This window comes from Meriones unguiculatus, chromosome 12 (genome assembly GCF_030254825.1).
Source record: "Meriones unguiculatus strain TT.TT164.6M chromosome 12, Bangor_MerUng_6.1, whole genome shotgun sequence".
In the NCBI taxonomy this organism is placed as follows: domain Eukaryota; kingdom Metazoa; phylum Chordata; class Mammalia; order Rodentia; family Muridae; genus Meriones; species Meriones unguiculatus.
Genome location: NC_083360.1, coordinates 31131881 through 31145398, shown reverse-complemented (window position 1 = coordinate 31145398; position 13518 = coordinate 31131881). Strand labels below are relative to the sequence as shown.

At 46.6% G+C, this 13518-nt stretch overlaps 1 protein-coding gene across 1 annotated transcript in view; it reads left to right on the top strand.

Annotated features, from left to right (window-relative positions):
• Slc5a1 (solute carrier family 5 member 1) overlaps nucleotides 1–13223 on the top strand; it is a 73038-nt gene extending 59815 nt beyond the window's left edge. Inside the window, exons 11-15 of the mRNA XM_021651815.2 lie at nucleotides 2708–2858; nucleotides 4787–4955; nucleotides 7655–7870; nucleotides 9614–9719; nucleotides 11409–13223. Of these exons, the coding sequence (XP_021507490.1) occupies nucleotides 2708–2858; nucleotides 4787–4955; nucleotides 7655–7870; nucleotides 9614–9719; nucleotides 11409–11632 (866 nt within the window). The 3' untranslated portion in view covers nucleotides 11633–13223. The remainder of the gene's footprint in view (nucleotides 1–2707; nucleotides 2859–4786; nucleotides 4956–7654; nucleotides 7871–9613; nucleotides 9720–11408) is intronic.
• Nucleotides 13224–13518: the final 295 nt, after the last annotated feature.

Sequence of the window (13518 nt, the reverse complement as noted above, 5' to 3'; positions counted from 1 at the left end):
TTGTGTTGGTAATTTGATGGGAATTGCATTGAATCTGTAGATTGCTCTTGGTAAAATGGCTGTTTTTACTAGGCATGGAGAGGACCTAGACCCCCTGCTCAGATGTGGCCGATTGACATCTCAGTCTCCATGTGGCTCTCTGAGCGAGGGGCTGCCTCCATCATAAACTCGGTTCACTGCTCTTTGATCACTCGCCCCATGCCCCCGTTCCTGGCTTCCTGCAGTGGCTGGGGATCTGAACACACAACCTCATGCCCATGCAGCAAATGCTTCACCCACTGTCTCAAGCTTCCTTCCCTCGTTTGTTCATTACGCTTTCTGTTCTTTTGAGGCACAGTCTTGTTATGTAGGACAGGCCAGCTGTGAACTGAAATGAAGTCAGCCTTCTTGTCTAGCTTCCCCAGTGCCTGAATTGCCAGGGTGCTCTGCCACATCTAGCTTTCTTTTCTAACTTTTCACCACAAACTTTCTGCACAACCTTGGGCAAACCATTTGCATTCAAATCCTAGAAGAGTGGGAGTAATATTTAACTCCCTAAACTTGGCTGCTTATTAATTGAGGTCCCAATGAGCAAAAGTCACACTGGTCTTTGCAGGAATTATGTTACTTCTCTGACTTGGCGCTCTGCCTGCCCGCTCTTGTGAGACCTCAGCGCATGGTGCCACACCAGAACAGTGGACAACAAAAAGACACGTGCCAACCCACCAACACCGGATGTGCATGTGTTGTTTCTGGTCTCTTCGGCTTCTGTGAATACTGAATTCCCAGGGCCTTTCTTGTGCTAGACCACACAAATATTTCCCACTCTTCCCCTTACCCTACTAGCATTTAATATTATTAATTGGTTGTCTCTCTTAAATCTTTCTCTTTGGATTCATAATATTACCCTGTAGCATTCTTTTTTATAACTCTACTTTATTTGGGTCGTTTAGGCTTCAACCCCTCTTCCAACCTCCCAACCCTACGCAGGAGAGAGATTAGCAGGGAGAGAGGGATGCTTTATTTCTCCCAGCTGTCTAGGGTCAAGGGTTCTTTTAGGGCTCTGTACCAATCTCTGTCAGCGGCAGCTGCAGCCAGTGGTCTTTTCAAGCCACTGTGCCCCAAAGTGTTTCTCTCCGTCTGTCTGCTCCAAACCACCACACCGTCCTGTCTCTGATTTCTCCAAACGGCTACATGACACATGCCACACGCCACATGACCCACCTTCCCTTTCCCGGCTCTCAAAGTCATATGCTCAGAGCCCCTAGACCACGGCCCTCTCCATGCCACACATGGAAGGACTGTTTCCAGCTGGCAAAAGCCATGCCCCACACAAAACAATTAATAGCTGTGGACAAACTATAGCCCAACTATAATCTCACACTTGGGATTAAAACAAAAACATATTTACATAATATAACTGAGCTTACACAGAAACCAAAACTCCCATTACATTACTCTATTTCCCTCTTTTTCCATCTCCTCAGGCTGCCTCTTTTTGGTCCCACTTGTAGATTCAGCTTTCTCTCAGCGATTCAGCTCCCCCCCCACTAATCCTCATCAGTTCTGTCTATTTTGTCTCCTAATTATCTTGTACTTATCTTCCTGTCTACTTTCACCTTTTTTATCTTACCTAGTCAGATATGCTCTGATCTTTTGGAGGACTAGGCTGCCTTACAATTGTATTTTTTAAAAAAATTGTTGAGTAGATAAGTGAATGAAAGTTTAGTAAGAACAGAAAAATGAGAGGAGATTAAGTTGTGTGTCCTTACACTGCTCAGCCCACCAAAGACAAAGCTGCTGTCGGCAGAGTTTAAATGGGTCTTGCTGCAGGCCAGGCAGCCCTTGTCACAGATCTGCTTCAGCAGGTGACCTATTACAGTGGCTCACAGGCTCTTGTCCAGCCACCCCAACAACCACTGTCTTCCAACAGGAAGCCCAGGACTCAATAGTTGTTCAATTCACAAGGCTGGGCATCTCGGCTGGCCTTTAGTATACGCTGGAATCCCTAAGAAGTTGGCTGCAATGCCAGGAAGGGATGGCTTGCCAGCCAGAGTGAGGGCAACCAGGCAAAGGGCAAGAACTCCTTTCCCCATGTCCTTTATACAGGCGGCCACCGGAAGGTGTGCCCAGAATAAAGGTGGACCTAGCTAAGTCAAAAGATCTGGATTAAAGGTGGGTCTTCCCACCTCAAATGATTTAATAAAAAAAAATCCCTCATGGGTATACCCAAGCCACTTGATTTTTTTGTTTTGTTAATTCCAGATGTAGTCAAGCTGACAACATCACCCTCGGTATGGTACATCCTTACCAGATGTGACTGGCTCCTTCTCTCTAGGCTCCCACTCATGGATGCCTTCTCATTCTCATTCTCATTCAGTCTAGTTTAGACACCCTCCTGCGGTCTCTCGGATCTCTTTGGTGAGGGTCCTTGTGGAAGTGCCTTAGGTTGGAAACACCTGCCAGGACCACTACTCTCATCCCCCAAACCATTATTATTACCACTTAATTGGAAAGTTTCTCAGATATATCTTGTCTCCAAATCATTGTCTGCTTCGGTCTCAGAATTTAAAGCTACGGAACATTTCTTAAAACGTCTATTCTCTCCTGAGAGATTAATTTGAGGACATGGCATGGCTTCTAAAAGCATACACACTTGGGTACTGGCACATGAGCAGCAGAGAGTCAGGGTGATGGATATGTCACCCAAAACCTTGTTCTCTTTCAGGGCTGCGAGGCCTTATGTTGTCCGTGATGATGGCTTCACTCATGAGCTCCTTGACCTCCATCTTCAACAGTGCTAGCACTCTCTTCACCATGGACATCTACACCAAGATCAGGAAGAAAGCATCCGAGAAGGAGCTCATGATTGCAGGAAGGTAAATGCAGTACCCCACCCCTCAACACGTACCACGGAAGCCTAAAAGATCACGAAAGTTCCACTCATGGTAGCTCTCACGTTAGGCAAGATTGGCAGACGCTTGGTATACTTGGAGTTATCTCTGTGGTCAGTTACATGTACCCTTCCCTGGCAGTTTCTTTTCGTTTTCTGTGGTTCTGGGTGGTTGAACTCGGGGTTTGTACACTCTGGGCAAGTGCTGTGCCCCAGAGCTACAGCCCAGCCCTGGCAGTTCAGTTCACATTGAAAGCAACTGAACAAATGTCCCGCTGGAGTTAGATGAGATGGAAGAAATCAACTTGTTTGCCTCAGGCTGCCAATGAGCATTAGTGGAATGAAGTTCTCTGTGCCTTAACTAGCCTGGACTGAGCAGGGCCAGGCCTGCCATCTGCCCAGGGCTCTGCGCTGCTCCTGGAAGCTTTTCCTCACTCGTCCCTCTTACTGCTCTTCTTTGGAGCCCAAATGTTCTTGGCGTCTTAACCCTTTGAAGCAACATTTTTGTTTAAAAATGAAATGAAAGTTGGTAGATGTTTCATTTGTGATTACACTCTGTAAATTACAGACCATCAGCTATGTGCACGTACATTTTAGTAAATGATGCTGGGATTGAACGTGATACTTCGCACATGCTAGGCAAATGCTCTACCACTTGGCTGCATCCCTACTCCTTATTTTCTGAGAAAATAAGGGTCCCCTCTGTAAAGCCTATCTGACCAGCACAGAATCTGCTACTTTGTACCCAGCGGAGCAGCACTGAGACCTCGATTTTTTTTTTTTTTTTTTTTTCATTCTGGAAGGCTCCTACTGAGAAGAAAACCAGAATGTCGACTTGTGCAGCTCACTTGGCCCTATGATTTTATTGAACCTCAGTGTTTTCTTTTGTGCATCCCATAACTACTGGTTTGGGGGGGTTGCTCAGCACTGAACAAGCCCACAGTGCTATGCAACCACTGTATAGTTTGTAAGAACAATCAAAGACTCAGATAAGGAAGAGGAGAGCATGGTACAGTGTCGTAGGGGGAGGCTTGGTGGAGGGAGGTCTTAGGGTCAAAATGGCAGGTAGGGTTTGGGTAAAGAGACCTATGTGAAACACTGCTCATTTGCCTTAAATGCACACTGGTAAGGAAACTCTAGTTCTTTTTATAATTAAATCAAGTGTGCAAGTACTAAGAGCTTGAAAGAGGATCTCCCACAGTGATACATGAAGTGAAACTGAAGGAGAAGAAGAAAAAGAAAAAGCTGACGAAGAGAGCCAGAAAAACGTGCTTACGTCCTAACTAGCTTGTTCCTTCCCAATCTCTTTTTGGCTAAAGTTCTTAACGTTGTTAAAAACTTTCTAAGAAAGAAGGAAAAGAAGACGGTGTTTAAAAAAGTTTATGAGATGCTTTCTCTCCTTTATCTTCATCCCAACCTTTCGGTTTGAATTTTCAGCTGGAGAACTTGAGTCTTGCCTAAAGATTAAGTAACTTGCTCTATAACACGCAGAAACAGTAAAAATGTGGGTCCATGATTGCCTCGCTCCAGAGTCTATTAACCGTTCGCCTGTACTTTGATTCTTCTCAAAGTGGGATTTTTCTATGTCAGGTCACTAGACCTAGCTGACAGCTGACAGTCAAATGTTTCCACTGTTGATAGAAAGATGACTTTCCAATAAGCAGGATAAGGAAGAAAGATGCTCCAGGAATAAATCTTTTGCCTCACTGTGGCAATATGAGCTATGTGTTTGGTTATGTAATACACATGTGTATATCATATATGCTAGTAACATTTGCATGTAGGAGTGTGCATATATGTTTGTTATTGATATTATTGTTGCTATGTGTATATGTATTTATTGATATTATTGTTGATATGCATATATTAATTCATTTAGAGCACTGATATTCTATCGTGGGGCTCTGGTTTCAGGTTGTTCATCCTCTTGCTGATTGCCATCAGCATTGCCTGGGTACCCATCGTGCAGTCTGCTCAAAGCGGACAGCTCTTTGATTACATCCAGTCCATCACCAGTTACTTGGGGCCGCCCATTGCAGCTGTCTTCCTGCTTGGCATTTTCTGCAAGAGAGTCAATGAACAGGTAGGTGTCATTCCAGCGGCCTCAGAAAAGCCGTGTGCTGCAGGCATGGCTTATGGGGGTTTGCACATTCCCCGTGAGAAGGATTCTGCATCCCAGAGATTTCAAACAGAAATGGATGTGCAGCTAGGGTTTGGAAGGGGAGTTTTGAGGAGTCATGAGTCTCCCTGAGAGTCGGTGTGAACCCTCAAGAGTCAGTGTCAGATCCGTGTCTCTCTGACTCCCCTGATTTTGCTACAAGGTCCCAACCAACAGTGTTCATTTTTGATCCGATTTATTTTTATTTTTTAGGTACTTTGTTTTATTTTTTAAATTAGTCTCCAAAATGCTTGTGTTTACATTGCCTTCCTGAAAACTAACTTAAAACAGTAAGGGCCTTGTTAACACAGGAGAAATAAATAGGACAGAGAGTCTCCTAGGTGGAGTGAGGGCTATGAGAGGAGAGCCTCCTCTTCCTCACTCTTTGACAAGGTAAGTTGTATGGTGTTGGATGAGGTGTGAGTTAGAAATGAGGGCCACCCCACACTTTGCACGTTCATGTGGCTTCTCTCCGGCACGGGTTCACCGGTGCACAGTGAGCTTTGCCATAATTTACACATATAAGGTTCCCCCCCACCCCCGTGATGACTTCTCTGGTGAACGCTTATGTGTGAGCTACACAGGGGAGGCTTCCCACGGTCGGTATGCAGTAAGACCTCTCCACTCTGAAGCCTGTGGTGGACAGGAAGGCAGGAGAGCTGACTGAAGGCTTCTCCTGTCACCTCTCGCTTTCTCTGCTGTATGGATTCTTTGGTGCGCAGTCAGGCATTCCCACACTCTTCGCACACACCTGGCTGCTCACTAGTATGGCTTCGCTGTTTCTGTCCATCCAATCTCTGTGACTCTGACTTGACTTTGTAGCTCCCACTAGGAAATTTTGTTCGTAGTCTCTCTGGGTGAGCAACCCCAGAGGATGCCCTGATACCAGTCCCCTACAGAGGAATTCTAGTCAGAACTCCTCGGGGCCCAGGGAAGGACAAAGTCCTGGTGCTCAAGCAGTTCATCTGTGAGGCTGTGTAAGAGAGATGACAAATGAGTATAAGTAGGCAGGGATTCAAAGAGGGCAGTGTGTGTGTTGACATAGCCAGTGCCAGGGAGGGCTCCTTGGAGGAGGTGGGGCTGGAACGGTTTAAATCAGAGAAGAAAGAGGGAATTCAGGATGCCCAATCAACCTTGCCCAATGTGGAAATGGAAGGGGAACATCAGGGACTTAGAAGAGGTCTCCCCTGTCTTAAGAAGGAGTTTATATGTGTATAATAGAATGGAAGATACAGCTGGAAACAAAACAAAACAGGGCAAGAGCAGGTTAGAAATAGCACCTTTGAAACCCAGGTCAGTGAATCTGCGTCAGCAGGAGTATGATGCAAAATTTAAAGTACAACAGAAATCAGCCTATGGATGGATAAGCTTTCCAACCATCCACCCACGTGAGGAGGGTTGGGAAAGGGTAGCTGCTAACCACGTGTCAGGCTAACTGTCTGACATAAGACAAACGAGGTATTCAGTGAAGACAGGGGGCCAGACTGAGGCCCTGGGGGGCCAGGAGTAGATCTGGCAGGTGTGTAAACGGGGAAGGTCAGGGAGACTCATTGAGCTGGAGGAGATGTCGGCTATCTGGCTGGGTCCAGAGGTCGGCTGCTGTGCAAAATGAGATCGGGATGGACACTTCGCATTGGATCTCTCAGGCTTTCGCAAACTTCTCCCTCACATTCCGAGCTATACCAGTAGCAGCTAGCCCTGTTCTATCCTGGGCTGATACGCCTCATGCTAATAGTTTTTATTTCCATAACGTCTCAGTATTCGGTAATAACATCGGACAGTGCCCTGGTGGGAGCCTAGAGGCTGATTGGGATGCAGGTAGAGGTGTCAAGATCAGGCAGGGCCACTGGATGTGTGGTCCTGGGCTAAGGCAGGGGGGCTGGGGAGAAGGCTTGAAGGAGTCAGAGGAACTCACTGAGCTAGAACCTGGAGAAGGACGTGGGTGACCTGGGAGGGCTCTAGGTTAGATGTGATGCAGAAAGACCTGTGGGTTGCTGGAAATGTCTTTTTTTTTTTTTTTTTTTTTTTTTTTTAATGGCAAAGTTCCTTTCTCCTCCATTCCTCAAAGACTTAATTTAGGGTTTTTTTGTTGTTTTTATGTCTTCAGAGACAATAAATTTCAAGTAAGTTCTTTGTATCAGAATGCACTGGAATTTGGAGTCTTGTGAGAACATTACTGAAGTTATGCAGGCTCAAATAATTACAGATTTGTGTGTGTGTGTGGTCCTGAGGATTTTGTCTGTGGCCTCACACTTGCTAGGCAAACACTCCACCACTGAGCTACAACACCCATCCTAAACTAGTGTTTAGGTAAGAAGGAAGTTTTTGAATTAAGACACACTCTTTAATAGTCTATACCAATCAGCAAGTATTTGATTGCATTCTATTTTGAATTCTTGTTTTGTGATCCAGCATATCTTTTGCTGAAACAAGAAAGACAGACTCATGCCAAGTGCTACTTAACAGTTCTGGCCCAAATCTGAACTCCAGTGCTCTGGCCTCTGATGACCTGGAGGAGCCTCTTCTCCTCCATTTCTTTACTTCCGTCTTCTACTACTTAGGGAAATGAAATTGCCAGTTGCTTTCTCCCTTCCGCACAATTAACCCCGGGTTTTCTTTTCCAGGGAGCCTTCTGGGGACTGATTCTAGGCTTTCTGGTGGGAATCTCCCGTATGATCACGGAGTTTGCCTACGGAACGGGGAGCTGCATGGAGCCCAGCAACTGCCCCACGATCATCTGCGGGGTCCACTACCTGTACTTCGCCATCATCCTCTTCGTCCTCTGTGTCATCACCATCTTGGTCATCTCCTTCCTCACCAAGCCCATTCCAGATGTGCACGTAAGTATCCACTGGAGACCTTTCCTGCTCTCATTTCCCACACCTTGCCATGGCACCCAGCTGAGTGCCTCACGCTGTACGTGACTGAAATAGCTCCAGCTTATCCTGGTTCCATGGAGAAGGAAACAGGATGGAAAGCAAGGGAGGCTGTACCAGCTGGTGCAAGTGACGGAGCCCAAATTTCAGCCTGTGGGCTATTCCATGGACTCCGCTCTCTGAGCAACAGCTACAAGTGAAGTGAGGTCACTTGACAGGCAACATAAAAGCTTAGAAACCCAGATCCAAAATAAGTTACATTTCTATCAGGAGCTGAGAGAACCCTTACTGTAAAGAGATCCGCATCTGTAGCTGGGGGTTCCAGCTTGCCTCTCGTCAGCTCTGGGGTAGGAATCTTTGTGTTGCATCAAGCATTTTTCTGTACTTCCTTCAGAAGTATTGAAGCCTCAAACAGATTTAGCACTGAGCTTCCTTGTGAATTAGAGATCGGGATGGACACTCCGCATTGGATCTCTCAGGCTTTCGCAAACTTCTCCCTCACATTCCGAGCTATACCAGTAGCAGCTAGCCCTGTTCTATCCTGGGCTGATACGCCTCATGCTAATAGTTTTGATTTCCATAATGTCTCAGTATTCGGTAATAACATCGGACAGTGCTGGTTTGGATGAATGACTGTTTGGTCTTGTTTCTTGGTAGCAGTGCTGAAAAGAACAAATTTATCAGGAGAAAAGTGAATTCATTCTCACGACAAGCACTTATATTTCAGGCAGTCTCTTTTCATTACATTTTTTTTATTTTAAGAACTTTAAATTCTAATTTATGTATGTATTTTGTGCATGTGTGAGAGTTCGTGTGTGGGCACAGGCATGCCACAGTGCACAGATGAAGATCGGGGTAACTTGTGTGAGTTGGCCGTCTGCTTTTGCTCGGTGGGTCCCGGGGATTGAACTTGAATCTTTGCGCTTGGCTGTAGGCACCTTTATTCACTGAACCGTCTCATTGGCCCCGTACTTTAAATTTTATTGTATTTTTTTATTTCGTTTTCCTTTTATTCTTAAGTTTTTAATTTTTTGTTTTATTACTATTACTATTATTTTACTTCTAATTTTTTGGATACTTTCATATATAAATATACTGAAATTTGGCCACGTACATCATCCATTACCGTCTTTCATCCCACGTCTCTCCTCCTGAGACCTTTTCCTTCCAACAAGCCCACTCTTACTCTGAATCTCATCTTTTGACCCACAAAGCTTGATTACGGTTGCTTTCATGAGAACGGGCAGGGAGTCAGTCACCAGAACATGGGGACTTATCACTGGCTAGCCCATCGAAGAAAATGACACTCCCTCCTCTTGAGTTGTCCAGAGTCCCTCAGTGTGGGGTGGGGTCTCGTGAGCACCTTCCCCATACACAAGGGAATGGTGACACGGCCAATTTTGTGCAGGCCACAGCCGCAGGGAGTTCATGAGCACTAGTCACAGCACTCCTCCCCAGATGCTCTCTCTGTGACACTCCTCGAGCCTCGGAGGTGATGGCACAGACGCCTCATTTAGGGATGAGTTGAGATATATTTAGTAGGTATATTTGCGTTTGTGTTCCTTCCATGTGTAGAACGGATGCTGTGGAAGGGGTCCAAAGAGGCCATATTCTTTTCCCTTCTTGGTGCATACTTCTTCGTTTCCCGAGATTCTTGGCCTGAGGCACTGGTTACATCCTCCTGCCAATGCTCTGTCCTCTCCACAGCTGTATCGTCTGTGCTGGAGTCTGCGCAACAGCAAAGAAGAGCGTATCGACCTGGACGCAGGAGAGGATGAAACCCAGGAGGACCCTAAGGACACGATTGAAATAGGTGAGTCCCGAAGCCTTTTACCGAAGTCTTTGGCAAATGCCTTCATCAACGCTCGAGTCTCTTCCCAGGGGCTGGGGAGGGGCAGGGTGAAAGACTGTGTGTGTTTGAGGAAGTTCAGCACCCGGGTGAAGGTGAGAGAAAAGCCTTCCCGCTGCCTCGCTCCTCGTGTGTTGCAGCCCTCGGTGACTCAGGATGAAGAAGAATTTGTTCTTGATTTGGAGCGTGGTCTGGGGTGGGAGAACTCAGGCTTTGCTGACATGCAGTGAACGAAGACAGAGATGTACACAAAGCTACGTTCGTTTCTGGTGACACTGGGAGTTTGGGCAGAGGCTCTTGGGATCTTACACCTTTCCTCTTTAGATCTCTCTGGATTGGAAATTGGAAAAATCCAGTCTCGTTAGATGCTTAAGGCGACGCTTAACATCCACACACATTCTTCATGATATATATCTTTTTTCATTTCCTGGGATTGTGCGTGACGTAGGTTTAGCACACTGGAAAGCAAGCACTCTATCCCTGAGCTACCCTGTAAATTAAGTCTTTCTCCAACTTCAGCGTTGCACCTTTTCCTCCCTGCGCGGAAGAGGTGTGCACGTGGCGAATGCATGTGTGCGGAAGTGTGGGCACCCACGTCCCTGTGCTCCATCTAGAGTTAGTCCTGCAGGATCACACTCCGTGAAGAAGAACAAGCTGTGAATCTGGCGCCAGAATGTCACACGTTTCTAGCTGTGGACCCACTGGGTGTCTAAACTCGCTGTCTGCCTGGGGACACTTAACCTCAGCACCTCACTCTAAAGTTCCGATACACAGACGCACTTGATTGCTAAAGCTCTGGTTGTAAAAGTATGTAAGCTAGGAATGGTGGCACATACCCACAATCACAGCAGTTAGGAGGCCAGGCCTGCTACAGCTTCAGACTCTGGTCCTCACCCCATCAAACCAAGCCAGAACACAACAGACTGGCTTATAAAGACCAGGAAGTGCTGATCAGCGGTCTCTGAACGTTGTATTAGAACACACAGTGAGGTGGATTTCACAATGGGGAGAACTGGCATTTGAAACTGTGTCTGTCTGTCAGCACCACAACGGACCTCCCAGGAGGGCCTCTGTTCCCTTGACAGGTTCTGCTTTGGGTGTCAGGGCCGATGAGAGGGCTCGATTTAGCAGTGTGAGCATGCCTGGGCATGCTGGGTTAAGCCCAGCAAGGATTGGTGATCATTGCTTGGCATCTGGCCCTTCTCAGAGTCCGCGGTGAAATCTTAGGAGAGGCAAGGAGAGCTAGTTCTCCTCTGAGCCAGGCCCGCCCCGTCTCCACCCAGTGGTGCAGTGAACAGACGCAGGGTCTGTACTTCAGAGGTGGGTTTACCGTGCTCTTCCTAAGGCAGCTGTCCCTCCCACCGCTTTCATCATGTTATCTTGTCCGGCTGTTCTAAATCAAGACACATTTTTTTATTAGTCCTGGAAGAGATAAAACTTAGACTAGTAAATCATGAGAATGCAGAATCCAGTTCAACACTGTCTCATGCTTAAACTCGTTTGAACACTGAATTCCATTCCCAGTCCCGAGAGCAAGAGAACTGGGGGGCTTCTATGGATGGCAAATGCTTTGTGGCCTTCCACCTTCCCTGGAAACTCTTTCTGGACATTTTTAGCCTTTTTATCCAAAAGCCCCTTTATGTCTTTCTGCAGACACAGAAGTCCCCCAAAAGAAGAAAGGATGCTTCAGGAGGGCATATGACCTGTTTTGTGGGCTGGACCAGGGGAAAGGACCGAAGATGACTAAGGAAGAGGAGGAAGCCATGAAGATGAAGATGACGGACACCTCTGAGAAGCCTCTGTGGAGGACGGTGGTGAACATCAATGGTATCATCCTGCTGGCCGTGGCTGTCTTTTGCCATGCCTATTTTGCCTGAATCCTGCCTTCCGTGATGGGCTTGGCAAGTCTGGGATTGTTCCCGTTAGACCCCTTCTGAGGTAGTGAGGGGAACCTGGCCAGTTGTAAATTTTACCCACTGAGATAAAAGACGTACGTGTGTGATTATAGGCTTGCTGGAGGAAGATGATGACTGTGCTGGGAACTCACGCATTTGAAGCCAGTGTGACGTACTTATCTATCCATACTGGAGCTTTAGAAGTGAAGTGGACTCAGATACAGAGTCAGACTAAGACACAGAATCCTGTGCTGTCTGAAGCACTTTGTCTCGGGTAGCTTGTAATTACTGTTTATAATCCTTGAGTACTATTTTTTTTAGAAATTGTAGTCTGGTTCCTGTCATGTTTCTACCTGGCCCATCACCTCTTCCTCCTCTTTTTTTTTTTTTTTTTAAAGAAAACCCCTGTCACCACATGCCTCTAGATTTTTTTTTTCTACTAAAAAGAAAATCAATTTGACAAATAGAAAAATACCCAGAATCTGACGATAGGGACCTTGTCCTAAAAGTGTATTCTTTAAAGTGGCAGTCTCAAGAAGACAGCATTTACCGGAAGAGGGGGATTCACAGTCATTGGAGGCGCAGACGACTTGAGTACTGAAAAGTTTCCGGTCTTTAAAAAAACAAAATGCCCAGTGTTGAAGTGGAAATCTCTGGTCTGTCTCCTGTGTTTGTTACTCGTCTTGGTGTTCACTGCTCCCGAAGTGTCTTAGCCACTCAGGAATATTTGTTGACGCCCTACATTTTTATGGCGTTTTGTTGACAGGTGCTGCCTGGCCTTGCTATGCCTTTCCTTTCTTTTCTTTCTGTGACTGCACAAAGTGTACCTTTGGTGTCTGTTAGGGAATGCATTTTCTAGTGACCCTCTGCCTCACCAACGTTGACCTGCAATATGGACTTAGAAGCCGACACTACGTGACAGGACAGTAAAGGCTCCTGCGGGGACCCCTGCCATCCTGATGCAGCACACTCCCCCGGGAGTCACTGAAATAATTAGCCTGGGGCCCTCTTTCCCATGTGTTCACGTGGCCACCATGGTTGCCCCATGAGGTGTCCTGATTGGCGTTCAGCCACTGGCAGGACGAAGGCAGGCGGCCCCGGGTCCGAATGGCAGTGCCTGGCACGTTTAGCTGGAAGAAGACCATTCACGTGGAGCTGGTTTCCCATGGGAAAATGATTTTCGTTGACCTTAAAATTAATGAAATCATGCTTGCAAGATCTCGGTTACATTGCAATGTTACCCCATTGCAGCTAGGAACTCAGCATGTTGCTGTAGAGCGATTTCAGGCTAGCTTAGAAAAGAGCTGAGTGAGGCACTGGGCGCAGACGCAGCTCCGCGTGTCAACGGAAGGCCTGGAGAGAGCGTGTGAGGTCCCTGGTCCCCATAAGCCGGGCTGAGAAGAGGGAAAGCGGGGAATTACTCAGGTCTCCGTGGGCCCTGTGGTAGGCTGTGAGTCTGGAGAGGAGGAAGGGCGGGGACGGAAGCTTGCGGATGGGAGTGTCACCAATGCCCCGTGCTCACTGCACTGCCAATGATTTACTGTACATACTGTAATAAATTATTTTGTCCGGACTGTGCATTTTTCCGTGTGAAAGATGGAAAATCTTGGTGCTTATAGGATCACGCACGCGTGGCGTGAAGACACTTTGGAAGGTCGTGGGAGACACATACAAGAAAATGCCATGCAAATGCTATATTTAGTTTTTGTTTTTTTTTTATAGTCCCATTGGTTAAAGGGTATTAGGTTGATAAAAATAAAAACATTAAAATACTACCAAGTTTGAAATTACAGTGAACCTAATTGTGGTTAACTTCAGATATGGGACACACACGTGTGAGCTTACACACACACACTTGAACAATTAAA